Raw genomic sequence first — 22,021 nt, 5'->3', positions numbered from 1 at the left:
CCTCTGGTAGCATTTTCCCTTGGTCGCTTCTGAGGGCGAAGAATGTTTACGGTGTGATAGTTATTACAACAGATGACGCAGATACTGCTGCTGATGAGATAGTGCAACAGCAACAGGGTTGCTCGCACGGAAGTTTTGCCTCTTCCGTTTTCCGCTTTCCTCACTTTGGATCAATCGGTAGCATCGCCTGGAGCAAATTCATCACTAGATTTAGACACAGCAGACCAACGAATTGTACCATCTTGAACACTTCAGTTCAAGCTTCTGCAACCGCCTTCCGCCGGATCTCACGTTTAATTCACGAAACTCAATCATGACAGGCCTCAGAGATAAGTGGAAGCATGGGATCTCACGAGAAACGCTGCAGTCTTGTTGAGATCGAAAGTTGTGTTAACAAAAGGCCAGGACGATTTGCTTCTTCCGGTCTTGTAATGTATGTACAGTAGAATGAACCATTGGGTTCAATCCTGGTTTAATGAAATTTGTACACGAATTGGTAAATGTAGACTCCCTCTCTCCTTACATACCATCAGCAATCATGGCGTTGATGATCTTTACGTGACGGTCCGCGTTTGTCTCGCTCCATTCGGTATCATAGTTGAGCCCGTACGGCCAGAAATGCGAGCCGCCACAGCTGATCTTGGCACTGGAACCATCCCAGGAGCGAAGCAAGGGCAATGCCGTAGCCCAGTTACCGGACGCGCATTTGGAGTCGAAGGCGGCAGTCTGTCCAACGCCGAGTGTGTGGGAGATCTCGTGGAGCGCCGTACGCTCGTTCATGTAAGATCGGTTCGATCCGAAGCGGAGGTCACCGTTGTAGTTGGCCTCGGCAGTAGGAACGCCGGGCGTGTAATAGACACGGATTGTCTTGCTTGCCTTTCCCTGCTTTGCATGTCTTGCTACGGCCAGCTTCATGGCGGCTTCGATTTTGGTGTACGCGTCGGTTTGGTCGGCCGTGGGGTTGGCAGCCTTCTCAAGGGTCCAGGTGATGGCGCCTTGAGCGGCAGAGGCGGAGGCCACGATGACGGCAAGGAGTGACAACTTCATGTTTGCAGAAAGAGTGAATGTGTATTTGAGAGATTATAGTATTGGATGCTAGTGATGATCTTGCAATATCTTCCGTGTCTTTGTCTTCGACCGACCCCTTCTTATACTCCAAGAACACTGCCATCTAGGAGGTTACTCCAGCCCCTAGCCCAAGCGAGTTGGAAATTAAGGATATATGTTGCAAGAAGATCGTACCTATTCTAACTCGGTCTCGCGCAGCAGGCCCTCTAACTCCCTTGTAGTAGCATCCTCATCCTTGCGATAGCGCGGCCAAGAGGTTAGGGGTTGCATCACGGCGCCACGGCGCCGGCGCTCCGTTTCTTGATGTTTCAAGTACAGTGAGCAGCTGCAATAAAGTCGAGGCATGCGCACCTATGAGGAGACTAAGAAAAGAAGCTTGTTTGAAACGTTGCACCGTTAAATCTAGGTGTAACTCGCATGCGGCTAACGCATTGCTCGGATGGCAGTTCTCGTGACTTGCTTAAAGTGCCATCCAATGTTTGCTGAGCTGCTACAACGTTGGGGTTCATGCTATGTGTCCATTACTTCGTATTGCTTGGTAAGTCGGTGCAGTTGCTCAGGAGAAACCCCATAGTCGATCGTCCGCCGATGTTCTCCGATGGACGAACCCATGTCAATATTCGGCAATGGTCACTAGGGGTTACCATGTGCGGATGCTGAGAATAGAGACAGATGCCATTGGAAGACGGTAGAAATGCACCCACAACTGCGCTAATCCCTTTTTGTACTGGCGCCCCAGAAGGGACCTCGTTTAGCCGAACGTCCGAGATAAATTTTTGGAGCCGGTGACAGGAAGCTTCTCCAATTCTATCACTCACTGCAACTTTTTACTTCATCTCCTTGGAGCGACACGTGTGATTCAAACCCGGCGACACCTTCAATCCTTAGTTCTGTATTTCTTCTTTCTTACCTAGATACCCTCATAATAAGATTCAAGATGCAGCGCGCTCTTTCTTCCCGCGCGAGAGCTTCCGTCCTCTCTGCTGCTCCCAGCAAGTTCCGTGCCGGTGCCGGCCTGGGACAGCAGCTTCGCTTTGCCCACAAGGTTCGTCAACACGTCGCGAAGCATTGGCAATGCCATCAGCTTCAGGATGCTAACTCAGTCTACAGGAGCTGAAGTTCGGTGTTGAGGGCCGTGCTGCCCTGCTCGCTGGTGCCGATACTCTGGCCAAGGCCGTCGCGACAACACTTGGCCCCAAGGGTCGCAACGTCCTCATTGAGTCAAGCTATGGCTCCCCCAAGATCACAAAGGGTAAGGAAACATGCAATTGAGTTGCATTCCATCAAAAAGCTGACTGATTCGTAGACGGTGTAACTGTCGCGAAGGCAATTACCCTTAAGGACAAGTTCGAGAACCTCGGCGCCCGCCTCATCCAGGACGTCGCCTCCAAGACCAACGAGACCGCCGGTGACGGAACCACCACCGCCACCGTCCTCGCCCGTTCCATCTTCTCCGAGACCGTCAAGAACGTCGCCGCTGGCTGCAACCCCATGGACCTGCGCCGTGGTATCCAGGCTGCTGTCGACGAGGTCGTCGCTTTCCTCCAGAAGAACAAGAGAGATATTTCCACCAGCGAGGAGGTTGCCCAAGTCGCCACCATCTCCGCCAACGGTGACCAGGAGGTCGGCAACCTGATTGCCAAGGCCATGGAGAAGGTCGGCAAGGAGGGTGTCATCACCGTCAAGGAGGGCAAGACTCTGGTCGACGAGCTCGAGGTTACCGAGGGTATGCGCTTCGACCGCGGCTTCGTCTCCCCCTACTTCATCACCGACGCCAAGTCCCAGAAGGTCGAGTTCGAGAAGCCCCTGATCCTCCTCTCCGAGAAGAAGATCTCTGCTGTCCAGGACATCATTCCCGCTCTTGAGGCCTCCACCCAGCTGAGACGTCCTCTCGTCATCATTGCCGAGGACATTGAGGGTGAGGCTCTCGCCGTCTGCATTCTCAACAAGCTCCGTGGCCAGCTCCAGGTCGCTGCCGTCAAGGCCCCCGGCTTCGGTGACAACCGCAAGTCCATCCTCGGTGACCTGGCTGTCCTCACAAACGGTACCGTCTTCAGCGAGGAGCTTGACATCAAGCTCGAGAAGGCCACCCCCGACATGCTCGGCTCCACCGGCTCCATCACCATCACCAAGGAGGACACCATCTTCCTCAACGGTGAGGGTGCCAAGGACTCCATCTCCCAGCGCTGCGAGCAGATCCGTGGTGTCATGAACGACCCCACTACCTCCGAGTACGAGAAGGAGAAGCTCCAGGAGCGTCTGGCCAAGCTCTCTGGTGGTGTCGCCGTCATCAAGGTCGGTGGCTCCTCCGAGGTTGAGGTCGGTGAGAAGAAGGACCGCTTCGTCGATGCCCTGAACGCCACCCGCGCCGCCGTTGAGGAGGGTATCCTGCCCGGTGGTGGTACCGCCCTTATCAAGGCCTCTGCCCTTGCTCTTAAGGACGTCAAGACCGCCAACTTCGACCAGCAGCTTGGTGTCACCATCGTCAAGAACGCCATCACCCGCCCTGCTCGTGCCATCGTCGAGAACGCTGGCCTTGAGGGCTCCGTCATTGTCGGCAAGCTCACCGATGAGTTCGCCAGCGAGTTCAACAAGGGTTTCGACTCCTCCAAGGGCGAGTACGTCGACATGATTGCCGCCGGTATTCTTGACCCCTTCAAGGTCGTCCGCACCGGTCTGGTTGACGCCAGCGGTGTTGCTTCCCTGCTCGGTACCACTGAGGTCGCCATCGTTGAGGCTCCCGAAGAGAAGGGACCTCCTCCTATGGGCGGTATGGGTGGTATGGGCGGAATGGGAGGCATGGGTGGTATGATGTAAAAACATGATCCATGATCAAAATGTCTTCTTGTATTAAAAAAAGTCAACTGGGCGAGGGGCATGGGCATTGGTGTTACTATTAAAAAGGATGTATAACTGCGGCCATTTGTACTAATCTCCCCTCTTTCCCCCTTTTACGCAGCAGTATCCCTGAGGGGACTTGAGAGCTCTGTATTGTACAATAGCACTAGCAAGTTATGTAAGATGAAGAAAGAAAGCAAAACGAGTTAAAGAATAACAAGACAAAGAGCAAATGCATGCATTGACTAGACTGGAGCTGTGCACGGTGTGTTGACGTCGATCGGTAGCTACTTAGTTAACAGCTCAGTGACAGCTTGAAGAATTGGGCCAGTGTTTCGGCCGCTACTTTAAGTGGTAGAGTTCCTTGGCTTCGTGCTGACAAGTAAGGTAGGCAACCGTTAAGTGCAGCCCGGTCCACGTCACGTAAACAGGCACCCATCATGTGTTTTTTGGTGATGACTTCTTGTGTTTTTTTAACCAAGCAACAGGAGCTCGCCGCCCCTTGCAATGGGCTGTCCCCCCAACAAGAGATTCCAAGTTCAGGCCCTGTCTGTTGACTGCCGCCTGGGGTGGGATTCGTCAACCTCCTGTGGCTGACGCAGATAGTCACGTGCTCCAATCTCACCTGGACAACAACCCCACCATGCGGGTGTTTTTCTCGCCCGCTTCCCCTCCACTGTGACCCAACTCCTCCGTTCCTGTCCAAGATACCTCATCACCCGAAAGCAAGCTGTTGCCTCTTTTTCTGCCACCACCCTCCGTGCAGCAAATCTCCCGACCGAACCACTCGATCTCGAAGTAGGCACCCCCATTTTCCATTTTGCTTTGCACAGCAAACAGTTTTAAATCATTCAATTTCCCTCCTGTTTTCTAGTTGCTAAACTGCTCTCAGCCCACTTTCCCGCCTCTTCTCCTAGCCACACCCCCGCCATAAACCAGCATCATGGTGAGTAACTAAAAGCTTCCAAGGATCAGCCGTCTACCAAAACACAATGCTAATCTCAATCGCAGTCTCAATCCGGGTTCGTATTTCCCCTTCCGAAGAGCCTCTTACCTCTGCGCCGACTCACCATCTAATGGGCGACTCTACCGCTCGTTCGATGACGATCCCGGCGGAGCAGGACAAGCTGGCTCCATCTACCACCTCACCTCAGCAAGGCGGCGCATGCTAACCCGATTTTCCCCACTAGAGCGCAAGTCTCTCAGGAGTGCATAACGGCCTACAACGAGCTCAAGCTCTCCAAGAAGTACAAGTACATCATCTACAAGCTTTCGGACGACAACAAGGAGATTGTCGTCGAGGAGGCCTCGGCCGATAAGGACTATGACAACTTCCGCGAGAAGCTGATCAACGCCCAGACCAAGTCCAAGAGCGTATGTTTCGCTGCAATTCCGCGACGCAATGCTGCATTTCAAAGACAATTCTAACAATGCATCAGGGTGCTGTTGGCAAGGGCCCCCGCTACGCCGTCTACGACTTCGAGTACAGCCTTGCCTCTGGCGAGGGTGAGCGGTACGTTGCCCCGCATTCGCCCAACCTGGAACCTGCAGCTAACGCTCCAACAGCAACAAGATCACCTTCCTCGCCTGGTCCCCCGATGATGCCGGTGTCATGGTCAGTACCAGCTACTCTTGCAAAGCTCAATTGAATTGTCGCTAACCCACTACCAAAGGCCAAGATGGTTTACGCCTCCTCCAAGGAGGCCCTGAAGCGCTCGCTCACTGGTATCGCGACCGAGCTCCAGGCCAACGATGCCGACGACATCGAGTACGACTCCATTCTCAAGACCGTCAGCAAGGGCATGGCTGGTTAAATGTCTCTTTTCCCCTCAAACACACCCATACCCTTCCTTACGCGGTGAGACGGAGCATACACTTTGGCGGCTGCAGTCTTCCGGGACGATTGACGACGATCATGGAGAGTTTACGATGAATATGGAGGGCCACTTTCTCCCCCTTTGGCGATTTCGGGACCCAGACCTTTTTCCCACTCCGAGTTTCTTTTTGGGGCGTGACAAGTAAATTTCCAGATTTGAACTGCCCGCCTGGTTATATCAACCCAGTGCCATAGGAAAACATCTCATGCCGGAATGCAGAGCATTCTTGTTGTTGCCCAAATAACGACGACGAAATCACTTCTTTATTAGACCATCACCTATGTTCAAGTGTTGTGCTTCGTGAATTTCTACGTTATGACTTCTTCTGGGCCTGCCAGGTTGAGCGCCACAGCCCTGATAGCTCCTCCGCCTTTTGCTCGTGCTTAAGCCTCTGCAGCAAGAAGCCCTTGAGATCGCTCCAGAATTCGTCCGTGTCCAATGCCGCCTCTCCGATGTCCTCCTCTGTAGTGTTGGGCGCAACCGCAGCGCTAGGCTCAGGCTTGACTGCAGCGGCTCCTCCAATAACCATGACGGAGAACTCAAGAGATGCCTGACCGTCCGTAAGCAAGTCCTTCAGCACCTTGCTGTCTGGCACCGGCTTCTTGTTGAACAGCAGCTTCATCTTGTCCACAGGTATCCGTGACTCCGCCTCAACCGCCGCCTTGATGTCGAGGATGGAGGTGTTGAGCGACTGGGAGGAGAGCTTGATATCCAGAGGAGGGTTGCGCAGGGACTTGAGAGTGACGTTGACGCTGCGCTCCTGACCTGGGGCAAGATTCGAGGGCTTGCTCATGGCCTTGGGCATCTTGGGCAGGATGTACTGCATGATGTTAGCTATCCGTAGCTACTAAAGCTTCGCTAGTAGGGGTGAGGCTTACGGGAGGACGAGCCGGGAAGTTCTTGGGGTGCTCGACATGGTCGGCGGACAGCTTCGCCGGGCGCGACTCCAAGGTCGCCAGGAACTGTCTTGCGAACACGACTTCGGCCATGGTTGTGATATGTTGGGCTATGTGGCGCGCTTTCGGGAAGTTTGCCTGGTCGGTGTTGTTCGAATCGTCGATTTGAGTTCAGAAGCTATAGGTTGTGTGAGATATAGGGAAGGAATGTCGGTGAAGGCTTAATTACTAGATGATCGGCTGGAGGTAAGGCGTTGGAAATGACTTCGTCCGGTGTTCTGGTGTGCTGCCCGCTCTGCTCAGTTAGAGTTGACGCACTGAAGAGGGATGGCGGGGCGGACTGAGCTGGAGTGTGGAGCTTCGACCGCTCGTCTGGGCGGCGTGGCTTTATCGCCCAATCTTATCGGTGCTGGTCAGTGCGCGATAGGAAAAAGTTTCGGTGGGGGGACCGCTTCTAACCCAAGTGAAGGAACTTTTTTTTTCTTCTGAGCAGTGTAGCGGCGACCGACTTTGAACCAGGCGGTACCGTATATCTTGAATTTTCTACTTCTTTGGTACCCTTTTTTCCCCCACCCAAATACCCAAGTTTCGATACGGATTGATCGATCAAAATGGGTGTCGGAAACCGTATGAAGAAGCAGGGTGCGCCCGAACCCTTGTCAGAGGCGCATTTCGCAAAGTTGAAGCGCAAGGCCGGTCTGCCAGTCGAGCCCGTCGAGGCTCCCGAGGTCAAGAGGAGGAGAAGAGGAGCGGCGCCCAAGGCCAATGCCGCGGCAGCGAAGAAGCAGGATGCGAAGAAGAGCAACGGTGCCAAGGCTGGAAAGCCTGCGCCCAAGGCCGCCAACGGCAGAGGAAAGAAGGCACCCCAGCCTGTCGACTCGGACGAAGAGATGTCAGACGACGACGATGCCGGCGACTTTGCTGGTGCCCCTTCCGACATGAGCGACGATGATGACGAGGTTGACGAGTTTTCCGACCTGGAGGCCGCGGAGAAGCTGGGAGACGACTTCATAGATGGTTCTGACGACGATTCCGTGTACGATTCAGAAGAGGAGCGTGGCGGCGGCGGAAAGCACATGTTCTCAGAGGACGAAGACGACTCGGACGGCGAGGAGATGCTCACAAAGGCCAACATTGAGGGTCTCGCACGGAGACTCGACCAGAAGCAGGCCGAGGAGGACGCTGACGCCCAGGCCGAACTCGAGGAGATGGGCATCCAGACCAACATTGACGGCGACAAGCCGCACATCCTCGAAGACGACTCGGACGACGAGCTCGCCGCCAAGACCAAGACGCTCCTCGCGCCAGACCTGCAGCTCCTGAGAACGAGAATCACGGAAAACATCAGAGTGCTCGACGACTTTGCGAAGCTCCACGAGGAGGGCCGTTCCCGCACAGAGTACGTCAACCAGCTCATCAAGGACATCTGCGCCTACTACGGCTACTCCGAGTACCTCGCCGAGAAGCTCTTCAACCTCTTCTCGCCCCGCGAGGCGTTTGCCTTCTTCGAGGCCAACGAGTCGGCCCGCCCCGTCGTCATCCGCACAAACACCCTCCGCACCCACCGCAGAGACCTCGCCCAGGCCCTCATCGGCCGCGGCGTCACCCTCGAGCCCGTCGGAAAGTGGTCCAAGGTCGGCCTCCAGATCTTTGAGAGCAACGTGCCCCTCGGTGCCACGCCCGAGTACCTGGCCGGCTACTACATCCTCCAGGCCGCCTCCTCTTTCCTGCCCGTCATGGCCCTCGAGCCCCAGGAGAACGAGCGCGTGCTGGATATGGCCGCCGCTCCCGGTGGTAAGACAACGCACATGGCCGCCATGATGAAGAACACGGGTGTCATCGTCGCCAACGATCCCAGCAAGCAGCGTGCCAAGGGTCTCATTGGTAACATCCACCGCCTCGGCGCTCGCAACGTCGTCGTCTCAAACTACGACGCCAGGGAGTTCCCCAAGCCCATGGGTGGTTTCGACCGTGTCCTGCTCGATGCCCCTTGCTCCGGTACCGGTGTCATTGCAAAGGATGCCAGCGTCAAGACCAACAAGACGGAGAGGGATTTCATGCTGCTGCCGCACATGCAGAAGCAGCTTATCCTCGCCGCCATTGACTCTGTCAACCACCACAGCAAGACGGGCGGTTACATTGTCTACTCTACCTGTTCCGTCACAGTCGAGGAGAAGTAAGCCTATCCACCTCATCTAACTATTGTCTCATTCATGCTAACAAACCAACAGCGAGTCCGTCGTAGCATACGCCCTCTCCCGCCGCCCCAACGTCAAGCTCGTCGACACCAACCTCCCCTTCGGCCGCGAGGGCTTCACCTCCTACATGGGCAAGAAATTCGACCCCTCCCTCAAGCTCACCCGCCGCTACTACCCGCACACCTACAACGTCGACGGCTTCTTCGTCGCCAAGTTCCAAAAGATTGGTCCCACCCCTGCAAAGGCCGAGCGCGACCGCTCCGCTGCCTCCGTCGGCGAGGTCATCGACAAGACCCCCATCACCACCGACGACGAGTCCAACGCCGGCGGCAAGACCGACGATGATTTCGGTGGCTTCGACGACGATGAGGACGAAGAGTACGTCCTCAGGGCCAAGCGCAACGCCATGCGCAGACGCGGTCTCGACCCCAACGCTTTGTCTGCGAAGGCGAAGAAGGCCGCCTCCGACGCCAAGAAGGAGTCTACCGCTTCTGCCTCCGAGGCCGAAGTTGAGAGCGCCCCTGAGTCTGAGAAGTCCGCGGAAAAGACGCCCGACAAGAAGGACAAGAGCAAGCAAAAGGCCGCCGCGGCCGACAAGGAGAAGAAGGCCGAGAGGAATCCGGCGCAGAAGAAGGTGACCTCCACCGCGGCCGCGCCGGAAAAGAGCCCTAAGAGCAAGAGCCCTAAGCAAAAGAAGGAGAAGAAGTCTGCGAAATAAAAGGACGAGACACAGGTGATCGACTGATGTCAAAAAAGGAAAATTGATGAACTAGAAACGAGGGTTGGGATCTTTTTTGAAGTGTATCTTGTGTAGTAGACAAAGAAGCATCTTGTCAGGGATCGAGGTCGAAACGAACCCCGCGTCGTTGTCGTCGTTGTTGAGGTTATTAGGGTTGTCGCATTATAATTACCTATTACTACTAAATGGAGTCGGAGCTCAAAAAGGTATTCGGGAAATAAAAAAAAGTATCGAACGAAAATATTGAACAGTGAAGAGGTTGTTGACATGGTCGTCGCTGTCGTCGTTCATCTGTTGTGAACGTCGTTTGCCGTCGCCGATTGAGAAAAAAGCCTTTCACGTCCACGTCAAGAAGGAATTATCCAGCCAGCTGGCCACGAAGAGAATTGAGAAAAGAAGATTGGGTTATGGCTAATCCAATACGCCGAAGCCAAAAAAATGAATCTAAGCAGAGCTTTTCATCAACCTGTCTCTCATCATCAAAAAGATCAATGACAGACACACCAACCAATCCTTGACCACCTTCACAGGCGAAGAAAGGCTAACCACCCTCAACCTCCTCCAAACAGCATCGTAAAGATAAAAAGCATTGTACAAAAATGCAAACGTCAAAGCAGTCCTTTTTCCTCCACTGTGGTCATAAACCCTCTTATCCAGCTCGGGGTCTGGATCAAAGCAGTCCTTTTTCCTCCACTGTGGTCATAAACCCTCTTATCCAGCTCGGGGTCTGGATGGTATCGAGTCCCAAATCCCAAATCATCTGTTTGTTGTCATAAAGTCGGCATGCCATTTCCTCTGCCAGACCTCTTTTCGTCGTAAAAGCCGTGTCATGAATCAATCCTATTCAAGACTTTTTGTAGGAGTATGTTGTACACAAAGAAGAGACCAGAAAGTCGTCACTGGAATCGTCGTAAATGTTGTTCGTCGTAATCCTTCTCCCAAAACGCCTCGTTCGTAGCTCGCCCTGTCGTTCGCCATGACGCCAGGGGTATTAAAATAATTATGTATGAAGAAAAAAGCATGATATGCCGCCCAAAGTAGAATGCTGTTGGTGTGGTGAGGTCTACTGGGCAGCCCTCTGATGAAGTAGGATGTCGCGGATCGCCCATCTGGCAGCTTCGCGATCTCGGTCTCCAACCCCGAGCCACTTCTCGCATTTCTTTCGCCACCGGTCTTCTTCTTCGCGCTGTCTCCGAACGAATTCGGGACCAACATCGAATTCTTCCCCGACGAGCCACTCGTCCTTAACTTCGCTAACGCGACCGGGTTCTTTGGAGTCGCCTTGGTTATCGTCGAGATCGGGAATGTCCTTGAAGACGTCCTCGTCGTCGTCCAAAGCATTGAAGCCGTCCATGGGGTCGGGTATCTCGGACTTGGTGTTCGTCTGTGGGCCGAGCTTGAGCCAGCACATGTTCTGTGGATCAAAGACCATGCCGCCCACAACCTGCACGCCCTTCGTGTGGCTTATGTTCGTAATCAGAGCCGGCCGAGGCGTTGAAGAAGCTTCCTTATCTCGAACCACGTGCGGCGGCATTGATGTTGGCGATGGGGACGATGCGGGTGGGTCGAACGCGTTCAAGACATTTTCGTTGCCTTCCCAACGGTACGTGTCGGGGTTGTAGAACATACCCTGAAGATCTACAGGGTGGTCAGTATAACGATGTGCGATCCATTGAGCTAGTGCACTTACGCTGCGGAGTCTTGTCCTTATTCATGTTGGAAATTAAATGAGGCTTCAATTGAGGTAGGTTCCTCTTCTTTTTCGACCGCACCGTCGCTTGTGGTAGTCCGGGATTGAAATTGTTCCTGGACGACAGCTGAGAAACGCGCGACGAGGTGAGAGGCGCCAGTGGGCCTGATGGAGCTCGTTGAGCAAGCGAGGTCTCCCGAGCAATTCGGCTAGCCTGGGTATCGCGGGCGAAATGGGGCGTGTAATCACCCTTCGCAGGGGAGTAAGGAGCCGGGGAGGGCGTGGTGGTCCGATCAGGAAGCACATTCTGATAAAGCTTGTTGCGGAGCGGTGCCTTGACAGGTTGTCGGACAAATTTGGCCTCTGAATGGGCTGAAGTAGGCAAGTCGTCGAATCCATCCAACTCATGCCCATCACCAAAGTTCCGAGTTCGGTTTGGCTTGGTGAGGGTGCGGAACGACAAACCGTCGCGGGTGATATGGTCCGAATGACGATTTGTTCTCTTCGGACTCGGCGACCGCATTGTCGACCTGGAAAATGCCCTCGAGGTCGGCCGCAAGTCTAGAGCGTTCTCAGAATCGTGGCGGCGGAAGCTACGAGAAGTTTTTGCAGTCACGTGCTGCGACTGGGATTGTGAGGCCCCAGCAGGGAGAAAGGGGCGTCGTTGCTGGGCAGCGAAGCTTTCCACAGCGGGTCGAGATCTCTCAGTAGGAGTCTTGGGCCGCATTGAGGAAGGCGGACGGCCATCTGTCCTAGATGGCGGCCGTTCAAACCGGGACATTGTCTTTGCCGGTGAGTGAGAGCTGCTCATTGCAGGCAGAGATCGCTTAAATCTCAGCAACTGCGTGCTAGTGGTCGTCGGCTCATTACGCAGCGACGTCGTAGAGGTTCTTGCACCAAGCTCTCGCCTGCGTGGAGTCGAAGGGAGCAAAGAGCTCGATGGAGAAGGTGTTGTGGGAGTCGGCATGCTATGAATGCTCGTGACGGAAGACTGAGATTGGTGACCCATGCGCGACTGAGATCTTCTCGTACGAGCAAAGATAGGACCACCACTCTCGGACACAGGCTCCAGAGCAGACTGAGTTCGCTCATGACGCTCATGACTCGGCCGAGGGAGCCGTGACGGAGTAGCCTTATTCGTGAAGGTCAATGAGATTGCAGTCTTTGGTCTCTGGGGGCTCGGTGGGCGGTTTGCATTGACACGAATATTGCGATGGAGTGTAAGCTTGCCCGAATTGAAGACGTCGCCATCACCCACGTCAAGACCATCAAACATGTCTTCAGGCTCTGGCTCGCGCGGTTGAGGAGTCTTGAGGTTTGGAGGCTCTTCTTCGACGGGACGCACGGGAGAGCGACTGAGTTTCCTACGACTCAATCTCTCACCAAAGTTGACCGGGCCGCTGGGGAGTACAAGGCCATCAAACGTCTCATCTTCGCTCTCGGCGGTGAATGAGCTCGAGACGCTGGGGCTCATGGCGGAGACAGACGAGCTCCTATTCGAACGAGCGTCTCTTCGTGTGCCTCCGAATCGAGTACCGAGGCTACCCTCACCCCAGTCCAGATCATCTGCCTGGTTCGACGGTGTCTTTGGGATGTCCTTTCTAGTAGAGAGCCTCAACTTGCCATCTGAGGGCAACTCGAAGTCGTTCTCAAAATCATCGTCCAAAGGCTTGTCAATCTTCTGAGGGGTCGGTGGTGTGATAAGTGAAATGGGTTTAGGCGGGCGAGTCTTTGATACTTTGATAGTTTCCGATCCATCACCAAAGAAATCGTCGTCGTCGTCATCGTTGTCACGGAACTTCTCCAAGTTGAGAGCCCCTGATAATGTGCTCGTCCTCGATTCCGTCGACTCTCTCCTGTCCAGCATTGAAACCGCGGGAGGAGTCTTCATAGCTTTGGTCGGACTAGTCTGATTGGAACCGCCGCTGACTTGTCGAAGAGCGTCGGGGAATCTGGAGCCGTCCTGAGGTTTGATGCGAAGGGCCTGAGCCGAGTCTGGAAGAACCAGATCATCCTCCCAGTCGTCCTGCATGATCTTCTTGATCTTTCGTCCACCAAGTCGTTTGATAGTACCGCCCATTAGAGCGGAAGAAGGTACATTTTTGGGTATCGGAATGCCGGCCTGTGTGGCAGCGGCGATAGCGTCGAGGGTCGACTTCTCGTCGTCGCCCGGGACATGCACGTGGGTCTCTTCGTCCAGGATAGATTCGAGATCCGAACGGAGGGAAACATGTGAAGACGCAGAGTCGCGTCGTGAGGGAGGAAGGGTGGTAACGGTAGCGGTAGAGGCGGTGCGGAATGTCAGATCGTCGGTGTCGATTTGGAAATCGTCATCGTCCCAGTCTTCGATGTCGGGTTCCGCCGCCGGCTGGCGTGGCTTGAGGCGTAAAGGTTCCATGTTTTCGGTAGGTTTCTTTGTTTGGGGGAGCGCAGAATTGAATTGGGTCCGAGAAGGCCGTAGTCGTATCGCAAAAGACTTCCCGACAGCGCTTTCCTGCTTGTCAATGTTGCAAGATCATATCGTCAACAATAACAGCAGCCCCGGCCCGGCATAACCTTGAGAAGGCGGAGATAGTGGTCGCAAGCGATGTTGTTTGGTAGTATTTAGGCGTCGCGGGGGGCGCAAAAAGATTTGTCGTGGTGGTGTTTAGGCGTAGAAATGGCGGCGCGGATTGTTTTTGAATCGAGTAGAGTATCGTCGTTTCCGGGAATGTGTGTGGTAGTGTGGGAAGTAGTGTCTGTCGGCTACTGGTAGGATGAATTGCGAGAGATGCAAACAGGTGCAGAGGCAGAACAAGTGGAGGTGATGCAAAGAAAGTTCGTCGTAAGGGGTGATTGCGCAAGAGGAACAGGAACAGGGTCCAGAGATGTCGAGCGTGACGTTTGTCGAGGGTTGTGCTGGAGTAGAATGAGATCAGGGCAGTCGTGAGTGTCGGGGGGAGAGACTGGATTTGCCCTTCGTGTTGGATGAGATGTAGCAAAAATGGCTGGGAAGCTGGGGTTGATGGATCGGGCCTGGCAAACAAAGCGAGGTGGTAGGTCGGCCAGATGGTGGGCTGGGTCCAGTACGAGTGGTGCGTGGGCACAGCGTGGTGCAGCACAGCGCAACGTAGTGGGTGGTGTGGTGGACAGCTGGGTGGCTGGTATTGCGCGCAGGTGTGGGCAAACCCACTGAGCTACGTATCTTGTGAGGTGTTCCGCAGGCACGAGGGTGACAGAATTGGGGGTAGCAGGGACAGCCGGTGTGCGTGTGTTATACGATTCTTCCGTTTCCCCCTTTTTCGCTAGGTTCGGTTCTCTCGTCTTTTCTTCTTTTTTTCTTAAGCTTGATTGAGAATCCACTATCGTCTTTTCTTAGTCTCTTTGAGTAAGGTACTGGGACAACAGAAGGAGGGAGTAAATAATAAGACCGGCAGGGACGGTGAGAGAGGGAAGAGAGTGGGTAAAAAAGAGAAAGCCGATCTAGACAAGCTGGGTCCGTTCTTTTTCTGCGGGACAGGCAGAGTCATGCTCCGGGTGGACAACAGACGGGGGAAAAGAACAGGTGGGAGGCACGGAGGGCGTGGGAGGGTACAAACCGGGGGTCCAGGGCTCTCCAGTGAATCATAGTTTTTCCCAGGGTGCGCCACGTGATTTAGCGGGGACATCAGATGGTTCATTGATTGGACGACGAGCACATGTATGCGGGGACGGTTGCACTTGACTTGCACGATTCTGACGCGTTGGAGGCGCGACAGCCCTTTCCACCCGTCGTCGTTTCAATTGAGCTCAGCCAACGGCGAATGCAGCAGCGAGAGGCTGGCAGTTCAGGGAGAAAATGGAGGCATTAGGCTATAATTAGTGCTGCCTGCCTTTTCTAACGATTCCTTCTATCAAGGGCAGGAAAAAGAAGTTATCGAGAGTCTATGGGATCCCAGGGCGGAGGAATATTGGACAGTGCTTGCTCTGACTTTCTCTCTCTTCCGGTTCATCCCACAGGCAATACCTTACACAGTACCTCTAGGTCCAAACACAAAGCCGTCGTCTCCGTAGCTTCCTGTTTATTTGTTGACAGCACCCGTCCTCGCCCAAGGTAAGGAAGGTACAAGCACAGAAAGCACCAAAACAATTGCTAACGACCTTACCTTCCTTGCCTTGCTTTCCCGCTCTCCGTTCCATCCCACGACCTCCGTACCTCCTTCCCGTCCCGAACCTACGTCTCAATACCAAGGTGCAGGGCCAAGGCTGCCTGAGGCGTTGCACAGTCCCCCCCTCTGCTGCCTGTCTGAGCGCCATAGTTGCCTAGCGCTCTCGACCCCAGGACCCCTCGAGGACCCTCACGGTTCAGATGAAGCCACACTCACTTCACTGTATTTAATCAACAAACTACCAACTTTGGAAATCCAGTCTCAGTCTCACTCTCCCGGACTGCTCTGTCTCAACCTCCATCCAACCAGGAGTTCCCCTCGAGACACCGTAGTTGCAATTTAGATTCCAACCCTGAGAACCAAATAATTACGCACCTACTAAAACTTTCTGACGACAATCCCGACCAACCTGAGCTCTCGGACCTTGCACCGGGTTGCAACTGCCACTTACATCGAACCTTCAGCTCATTCCCGTGGCACGCAAGGGGCAAACCAACCGATTCTTTCCTCAAGTTTATGTCGATTTAGTTCACCTAGTCATGGCATCCGGCCACGTTCTCCGATTTCCCCGGTCAGACAGTGAAGGCGCTTTTGTCATCGTCCAGGCCACGCCCACTCGGTCAAAGGCACTAGATGTCAAGTTGGTGGGAACAGATGGCGTGGAGCCATATGCCGTTTCTCGTGAGTTTCCAACTTCCAAGTTCCAAACGCTCGTCATCCCGCCTTCCTGGCCGACGATCACCGCGGCCCGGGCGAGTGGGGTCTTGGCCGACACCTGTTTCATGCGCCGAACTCATCCACCTCATATTATACGGGAAATTTTGAAGAAAAAAAAGGCTAACGGTAGGGTTTCCCTGGCAGTGCGTCATGACAAAGTCGCATCACTACGCGTCAAGAACAGTCCAGTGTCTGAGGAAGAATGGGTCACTATCCTGACTGCGGTCTTGCACCAAGAACCGGCCGAGGGCGTTGAGGCAATCGCCTCTGTGGAGAACGAGTCAGTTCTCACCCTGACAATTCGGAAAAAGGGGAATGAGTTCACAGTAAGTTTTTTTTACATTCCAGCCTTTTACCTACCTTCCGCATGGGTGGCCGGGCTGGGCTGACGGGCTGGGTAATCTAGCAACGGCTCGGCGCCATCGAGTTGAGCCACAGCCCACGCGAGCTCATTGAGCTATTCGACTGGTGTGCGCTCTCGGCGCAGACAGCCAATGAGGCCAAGGAAGCTCTAGCCTCGACGACTGCAAAGGCAAGCAAGCTCGAAGAATCTGTGCGGGAGCTCAAAGCTCAACTCGACGAGCTAGTCGCGGCCAAGGAGGCTGACGAGTCGGAACTGCTCGAAAAGTTCCGCGACCTGCTCAACGAGAAGAAGGTCAAGATCCGCCAGCAGCAGAAGCTACTCGCGTCTGCATCCGTCGAGCCGGAGAAGCTAGCGCAGGTACAGCAGAGCTCCCAGGCCGCGGTAAGAGGCCATGCGGCCGCCAAGTCGAGGCCGGGCAAGAGGAAGACCGCTCCCGCGCCTGTCGATGATGCTGATTCGTCAGAGGAAAGTGAAGGCAAAATGGATGTTGATGAGGTGAAGGAGCAGGTTGCGGACCTGTCAGATCAGCAGCGCGACACGACTGAGGACGAGGACGAGACGGCTAGTGAAGATGATGTCGACGAAGAGCCGGCGGCAGCACCAGCGCCCAGTAAGCCCACTCGGTCTCGAGTATCACCACCGCCCAAGCCAAAGGCTGCTGCCGCGCCCGCGAAAAAGGAGGCGCCTCCTGCGAAGAGGGAGTTGCCTTTTGCAAGAAAGAAAGCAGCTGCCAAAGCACCCCCGCCGCCCGCTGGTAGCGAGACGGAGTCTGATGATGAGTTATGAGGTGACGAATATGAAAACGAATAAACCACGATACCTTCAATCACTTCAGGTCTTCTTACGGTCATATCATGCCAATGTGCCCCGTAGGCTTGAGAGATTAAACTTGTACACAGACGTCACTATTGGAACGATTTCCATAATTACTAATTACAACTAACAATACTAGATACGCTCTTGACTACAATGAGCGTGGCGGACCCCGAACTTTGTCATACTCATCGGGTATCATCAGCGTCGAACTTGTTCTTCCAGAACCCGCGAACGTGCTTGGTCTTGCCAGCCTCGGCAATCTCTTTCACCTCGCGGGGTGTAAGCTTGATGGCGGGGATATGGTTCAGGTAGCTCTGCAGTCTCTCCTCCTTGGACGAGGTGGTGATGACAATCAGACCTTGATCGATGCACCAGCGGAGTCCGATAACAGAATCGCTCACGCCGTATTTCTTGGACAGATTGGCCCAGATAGTCCTGACGGGCGAGTCGACGTCCGAAGTAATGGGCGTCAGCGGGGCATAACAAGACACGGCAATATTGTTATCGCGGTGGAATTGCAGCAGATCGCCGTGCTGAAGATGAGGGTGGAACTCGATCTGGTTGATAGCAGGCACGACCTTGGCCGTCTTCAAAATGGCCTCGATCTGAGGCTGCAAGAAGTTGGAGAGCCCGATGCTCTTGGCGCGGCCGCTGGCCTGGATGGCCTCGAGATCCGCCCACTTTTGCTGCAGCTCCTCGTCCGAGTCGGCGAAGAAGGGCGCATGGATGAGGTAAAGGTCCACGTACTCGAGGTCGAGCTTCTTCAGCGAGGTAGCGAAGGCCTCTTCGGTGTCCTGCTTCTTGGTTCCGCTGATTTTTGCGGTGACGTAGAGCTTTTCTCTTGGCACGCCGGCCTTTTTGATGGCTGCACCGAGTTCTTCTTCGTTTCCGTATACTAAGGATCGTGTTAAAAAGTGGTGATCAGTTCGAAGAGTGAATGGGTGAGTGAAATTGCACGTACCTTCGGCGCCATCGAGATGATGGTATCCGGCCTTGATCGCCATGACGGTGTTGTCGACGATCTTCTCGTCAAAGCTGGCCCCGCCAGCCTTGTAGTTGGCAGTACCCAGGCCATATCCGAGCTGCGGATACGTCAGTATGAGACGGTACTTGGGGTAAACCGGCCGCGATGCAGCAATTTCGTAATTTAAGATTTGAGCTGGAATGCCCTAGGATCTGGCACTGGATGCTGACATGCATTGCCGAGCGGCAGATCTTCCCGCAGGAATCGGGATCCTTTTAAACTTGAGATTCAAACTCACCATGGGGATCATCTTGCCATCGTTGAGAGTGAGCCATGGGATATAATCCACTTGCTTTGGAGGGGTTCCCGAAGCATCGGGCGTGAAGGTGGACAGAATCGAGTTCATGGTGCGCTTTTGAAGATGTTGAGAGCTGATGAGGGGCAATACGGGACGAGGACGTAGCGTTGAGCAGAGTCTTGATGAGTTTCTCGTCAAGAACATACAGCGATGTAATATGGAAGGGGGAGATAAAAGATGGCTTCGAACAAACGGGTATTGATGGGCCGCGGCCAGGGGTTTGTATTTCTAATACGACGAGACGGACTTCTACTGGTCTCTTGAGAGGGAGGAGCTATGAGGTGAGGGGTGACGGATGTGTTATCAGCACGATGGGACGAGGACGAGACACTCAAAGGGGCACTGGGCTTTCAGCTCTTGCATCGAGGTTTGTTTCGATGACATGCAGTAATAGCAAACTCGCAGGAAAAACATGCTTCCCCCGCCTGCATCGGCCAACAAGAGCCGAGACGTCCAATTGACATCACCGAAAGTCGTGCCTCTACTGGTAAATTGGGGTGAGCTTTCTTGGTGTGTCAAAGGGAGGCGCTTTTCGGAACTTGCTGCAGTGGGCTGGAACCGCAGCTTTCCTTCTCCTCACCCCACTTGCCCCAATTGGAGCTGTCTGCCAGGGCGTGCTGGATTCCCGGGACGGCGGCGGGGAGGGGAGTTTGGGGGCTGCAGCGTCCTTTTCGCAGTGACGCCAACAGTGACGACAGTGTGGGAGCTGTTGCGTGATGCATCACCCGGGGGGGCTCGACATGCAGCGTCGGTCGGGACTCGGACCGTGAACTTTGGGTACCTTATCTTGAGGGCTTTGGAACCCTTTCGGGTCTTGGAGCGGGGATCGAAGGAGATTTCGAAGTTCGAGATTTTGATAAAAGTGTCTGAATTATCTGGATGATTAATTGTCTCCGGAATCGGTGGTTGTTGTCATCGGCGACCGTCGAAGTGGACGCCGAGGTTCTTTCTATCCAGGTGCGCATCTTTGGTTTAGTCAGCGTAGGTTTTTTGGGGCATCGCCACTGAAGCTCCGAGAGTCCCTCATCGCCGACTCGGTGCTGCTGACTTACACTACGGATCATTATTACCGAACGACCCCTCCACCACATTTTTCTCTAATCACTTCTCATGTACACTTGCAAATGATACCCCCCATTCTCTTCGTGTGAATAGATCTGTTTACGCTTCGTTGTATCTCACACCAAAGTGAACCTCAAATCCGCGTATATGCTCTCAAGACTGCTCTCCCCACGAGCCGTTCCAAGAGCTATCATCAAACCCCCGGCCATCATGGCCGCTCAATTCTCCAACGGCGCAAAGCCGACAGCGACATCCTACCAAGGCCTTCCGATAGGCGAGCTCCCCAAGACATGGACCTACACCTCCTCCCTCCCACCCGACGCAATCTTCCCGACGCCAGCCGACTCCCACAAGACCCCGCGCGACCAAATCGCTCCGCGCGGCGTCCGCAACGCGGCCTTCACCTGGGTCCGCCCCGAGACCACCGAGAACCCGGAGCTCCTCGCCGTGAGCCCGGCCGCGATGCGCGATATCGGGATCAAACAGGGCGACGAGGAGACAGAGGACTTCAAGCAGACCGTCGCGGGGAACAGGTTACATGGCTGGGACGAGGAGAAGCTCGAGGGCGGGTACCCCTGGGCGCAGTGCTACGGAGGTTTCCAGTTCGGGCAATGGGCAGGACAGCTGGGTGACGGGAGGGCCATTTCGCTGTTCGAGACGACGAACCCGGAGACCAAGACCCGGTACGAGCTGCAGCTCAAGGGCGCGGGTATCACCCCGTACTCGCGCTTCGCGGACGGCAAGGCGGTGCTGCGGTCGAGTATCCGCGAGTTCGTCGTCTCCGAGGCCCTTCACGCCCTCGGGATCCCTAGCACGCGCGCGCTGTCTCTGACGCTGCTGCCCAACGTCAAGGTCAGGAGAGAGACGGTCGAGCCCGGTGCGATTGTGTTGCGCTTTGCGCAGTCCTGGATCCGGTTGGGAAACTTTGATCTCCCCCGTGCCAGAGGCGACCGCGCCATGCTCCGTACGCTGGCAACCTACGTCGCGGAAGATGTCCTCGGTGGTTGGGAAAAGCTCCCTGGCCGCCTTGAGAACCCCGAGAAGCCCGCCGACTCTTCCCTCCACGAGCCCGCTCGCGGTGTCCCGGCAACAGAAATCCAGGGCCCAGACGACTCAGCCGAGAACCGCTTCACCCGTCTCTTCCGTGAAGTCGCCCGCCGCAATGCTCTCACCGTCGCAAAATGGCAGGCTTACGGCTTCATGAACGGCGTGCTGAACACGGATAACACCTCTATCGCGGGCCTGAGCATCGACTTCGGCCCCTTTGCGTTCATGGATAACTTTGACCCGTCCTACACGCCCAACCACGACGACCACATGCTGCGGTACAGCTACCGAAATCAGCCGACGATTATCTGGTGGAACCTCGTCCGCTTCGGCGAGGCGCTGGGCGAGCTCATCGGCGCAGGGGCCGGCGTGGACGAGGATAAGTTCGTCAACGATGGTGTTGAGGAGAGCGAGTCTGAGGTCCTCGTCGGACGGGCCGAGAAGCTCATCATGCAGGTTGGCGAGGAATACAAGGCGCTCTTCATGGCCGAGTATAAGCGCCTCATGACGCTGCGCGTTGGTCTGAAGAACTTCAAGGAGAGTGATTTCGATGAACTGTTCAGCGGGCTGCTGGACACCATGGAGACCCACGAGCTGGATTTCAACCACTTTTTCCGGCGCCTCAGCTCCGTCAAACTGTCGGAGATTGCGACCGAGGATGCTCGCCGCGAGACGGCTACGCGCTTCTTCCACGCAGAGGGCGCGACAGCCGGCAGCGAGGCCAAGGGTCGGTCTGATGTCGGGAATTGGTTGGATAAGTGGCGCGCTCGCGTCGTCGAAGACTGGGGCGAAGAAGAGGGCCAGGATGCCGAGCGGGAGAAGGCCATGAAGGCCGTGAACCCCAACTTTGTGCCGCGTGGCTGGGTGCTTGACGAGATTATCAAGCGGGTTGAGAAGGATGGCGAGAGGGATGTATTGAGGAGGGTCATGCAGATGGCGCTGCATCCCTTTGAGGAGAGCTGGGACGGTCAGGACATTGACGGTCAGGAGTACAAGGGTGACAAGGCAGAGGAGGAACGGTGGGTTGGAGATGTGCCCAAGTTGAAGAGGGCTATTCAGTGCAGCTGTAGCTCTTAGGGAATCCAGGTCATAGATGCGAGTGTTCAAAGAGAATGTCGAGGGCCCAAGATCAAGAAGGGGTGTGTCAAGTGTTGAAGCGCTGCCACTGGTTCATATACGTTCATGATTGCCATCCCCAGACGTTAAAACGACATTTATCTGAACCTTGTTTCGGCAATCACCATGACATACAGGTCGAAT

The 22,021-nt window shown here is 54.9% G+C and overlaps 9 protein-coding genes across 9 annotated transcripts; 5 read left to right on the top strand and 4 right to left on the bottom strand.

The window, feature by feature from the left end:
• Positions 1–519: 519 nt before the first annotated feature.
• CPAR01_15582 (ricin B lectin) lies at positions 520–1,047 on the bottom strand (the record flags this gene model as incomplete). Its single annotated transcript, XM_060499830.1, has 1 exon — positions 520–1,047. One exon carries the CDS (start codon positions 1,045–1,047, stop codon positions 520–522), a length of 528 nt encoding a protein of 175 aa, XP_060341406.1.
• Positions 1,048–2,005: 958 nt separating this feature from the next.
• CPAR01_15581 (chaperonin GroL) lies at positions 2,006–3,885 on the top strand (the record flags this gene model as incomplete). The annotated part of the gene is made up of 3 exons (XM_060499829.1): positions 2,006–2,113; positions 2,179–2,320; positions 2,375–3,885. The coding sequence occupies 3 exons, from the start codon at positions 2,006–2,008 to the stop codon at positions 3,883–3,885; spliced, it is 1,761 nt and encodes a 586-aa protein (XP_060341405.1).
• Positions 3,886–4,849: 964 nt separating this feature from the next.
• Positions 4,850–5,720, top strand: CPAR01_15580 (cofilin/tropomyosin-type actin-binding protein; the record flags this gene model as incomplete). Its single annotated transcript, XM_060499828.1, has 6 exons — positions 4,850–4,852; positions 4,918–4,928; positions 5,061–5,280; positions 5,346–5,419; positions 5,473–5,521; positions 5,580–5,720. 6 exons carry the CDS (start codon positions 4,850–4,852, stop codon positions 5,718–5,720), a joined length of 498 nt encoding a protein of 165 aa, XP_060341404.1.
• Positions 5,721–6,096: 376 nt separating this feature from the next.
• CPAR01_15579 (uncharacterized protein) lies at positions 6,097–6,772 on the bottom strand (the record flags this gene model as incomplete). The annotated part of the gene is made up of 2 exons (XM_060499827.1): positions 6,097–6,603; positions 6,662–6,772. 2 exons carry the CDS (start codon positions 6,770–6,772, stop codon positions 6,097–6,099), a joined length of 618 nt encoding a protein of 205 aa, XP_060341403.1.
• Positions 6,773–7,290: 518 nt separating this feature from the next.
• CPAR01_15578 (NOL1/NOP2/sun family protein) lies at positions 7,291–9,595 on the top strand (the record flags this gene model as incomplete). Its single annotated transcript, XM_060499826.1, has 2 exons — positions 7,291–8,855; positions 8,911–9,595. The coding sequence occupies 2 exons, from the start codon at positions 7,291–7,293 to the stop codon at positions 9,593–9,595; spliced, it is 2,250 nt and encodes a 749-aa protein (XP_060341402.1).
• Positions 9,596–10,679: 1,084 nt separating this feature from the next.
• CPAR01_15577 (cytokinesis regulator) lies at positions 10,680–13,704 on the bottom strand (the record flags this gene model as incomplete). The annotated part of the gene is made up of 2 exons (XM_060499825.1): positions 10,680–11,254; positions 11,307–13,704. The coding sequence occupies 2 exons, from the start codon at positions 13,702–13,704 to the stop codon at positions 10,680–10,682; spliced, it is 2,973 nt and encodes a 990-aa protein (XP_060341401.1).
• A 2,268-nt stretch (positions 13,705–15,972) lies between these two features.
• CPAR01_15576 (uncharacterized protein) lies at positions 15,973–17,300 on the top strand (the record flags this gene model as incomplete). Its single annotated transcript, XM_060499824.1, has 2 exons — positions 15,973–16,476; positions 16,557–17,300. The coding sequence occupies 2 exons, from the start codon at positions 15,973–15,975 to the stop codon at positions 17,298–17,300; spliced, it is 1,248 nt and encodes a 415-aa protein (XP_060341400.1).
• Positions 17,301–17,515: 215 nt separating this feature from the next.
• Positions 17,516–18,700, bottom strand: CPAR01_15575 (aldo/keto reductase; the record flags this gene model as incomplete). Its single annotated transcript, XM_060499823.1, has 3 exons — positions 17,516–18,225; positions 18,292–18,412; positions 18,593–18,700. 3 exons carry the CDS (start codon positions 18,698–18,700, stop codon positions 17,516–17,518), a joined length of 939 nt encoding a protein of 312 aa, XP_060341399.1.
• Positions 18,701–19,924: 1,224 nt separating this feature from the next.
• Positions 19,925–21,838, top strand: CPAR01_15574 (uncharacterized protein; the record flags this gene model as incomplete). Its single annotated transcript, XM_060499822.1, has 1 exon — positions 19,925–21,838. One exon carries the CDS (start codon positions 19,925–19,927, stop codon positions 21,836–21,838), a length of 1,914 nt encoding a protein of 637 aa, XP_060341398.1.
• Between the last annotated feature and the right edge of the window lie 183 nt (positions 21,839–22,021).

The sequence above is a fragment of the Colletotrichum paranaense genome, assembly GCF_030867605.1.
Source record: "Colletotrichum paranaense strain IMI 384185 chromosome Unknown Scaffold_20.1, whole genome shotgun sequence".
NCBI lineage: Eukaryota > Fungi > Ascomycota > Sordariomycetes > Glomerellales > Glomerellaceae > Colletotrichum > Colletotrichum paranaense.
The sequence above is the reverse complement of the archived record's forward strand: the minus strand, read 5'-3'. Positions and strand labels throughout refer to the sequence as shown.